The sequence below is a fragment of the Pterocles gutturalis genome, unplaced genomic scaffold, assembly GCF_000699245.1.
Source record: "Pterocles gutturalis isolate BGI_N339 unplaced genomic scaffold, ASM69924v1 scaffold14954, whole genome shotgun sequence".
NCBI lineage: Eukaryota > Metazoa > Chordata > Aves > Pterocliformes > Pteroclidae > Pterocles > Pterocles gutturalis.
In genome coordinates, this window is record NW_010130887.1 from 8,349 (window position 1) to 9,279 (window position 931).

The 931-nt window shown below is 54.6% G+C and overlaps 1 protein-coding gene across 1 annotated transcript in view; it reads left to right on the top strand.

The window, feature by feature from the left end:
* Window positions 1-487: 487 nt before the first annotated feature.
* LOC104466847 (sortilin-related receptor-like) overlaps window positions 488-931 on the top strand; it is a gene marked incomplete at its 3' end in the record, with an annotated part of 12,658 nt that continues 12,214 nt past the window's right edge. Inside the window, 3 exon segments of the mRNA XM_010080401.1 lie at window positions 488-577; window positions 885-921; window positions 924-931. The exon segment at window positions 924-931 is cut by the window's right edge and continues 69 nt beyond it. Of these exon segments, the coding sequence (XP_010078703.1) occupies window positions 488-577; window positions 885-921; window positions 924-931 (135 nt within the window).

A 931-nucleotide genomic window follows, 5' to 3' on the forward strand; every position in this document is an offset into this window, starting at 1 on the left:
CAGCAGTCACTGCAGGCACCGTGTTCGTGCGGAGTCTCCCGTGCCCCCAGCGCCCGCTGCAGCGATGCTGCGATAGCCTCCCCATAGAAACCAACCCTTTGCCACCAGCGCTGCTAGATACAACGCGTGCATGGGGAGCTGCGGGATCGCACACGCCTGCCTTTGTTTTGGAAAGCAGCACGTCCTTTTGGTACGGAAGAAGTCGCTGTAGAAAGGTGGCAGTTTCCTGCTGGCCCTTCACCTAATCAGCCTAGATTTCAAGTCACTTCTCTGTCCTTGGTTTTAGTTCTCTTTCTCATTCTGCCCCTCCGTTGTTTGACTTCTGGACAGTTTAGCGTCCGCCCCTGGTTTGGATGAGTTTCCCCAAGCTCTGTGCGTTTCCGAGGAGGGGTGATACGAGCGGGTGTTTGCCCTGCGGGTGAGCCTGGGGCTCAGGGTGCCCTCTTCCTTGGCGTTGCAGGTCAGCCTCAACGATTCCCACAATCAGATGGTCGTTCACTGGGCGGGAGAGAAGAGCAACGTGATCGTGGCCTTGGCCAGAGACAGCTTGTCTTTGCTGGGTCCCAAAAACAGCGATGTAAGTAATGCGACCTACTGTTGTCCCAGGGCACCTGCTCTGTGTCTCTGCCGGTGGCTGCTGAGTGCAGCCTGCCTTTCTCTCCTGGGCTGGGAAGATGAAAGAAAGGCCGGTGAGTCTGAGTTCAGACACACAAACAAAAAAAAATTCATTATCCTCTGTGTTGCCCCATGGGTTTGAGCCCTGAAAGGCTGGCTCGGGCAGTCTCTAAGACTTTCCCCCCCTGTAATTTTCTGAGTTGTTACCAAACCCGCCAGAAGGGAAACCAGAGCTTGGTGCTCCTCACGCTGGGGCTTCTCCTTTGCAGGTTTATGTGTCTTATGACTATGGGAAGAGTTTTAAGAAGATTTCGGA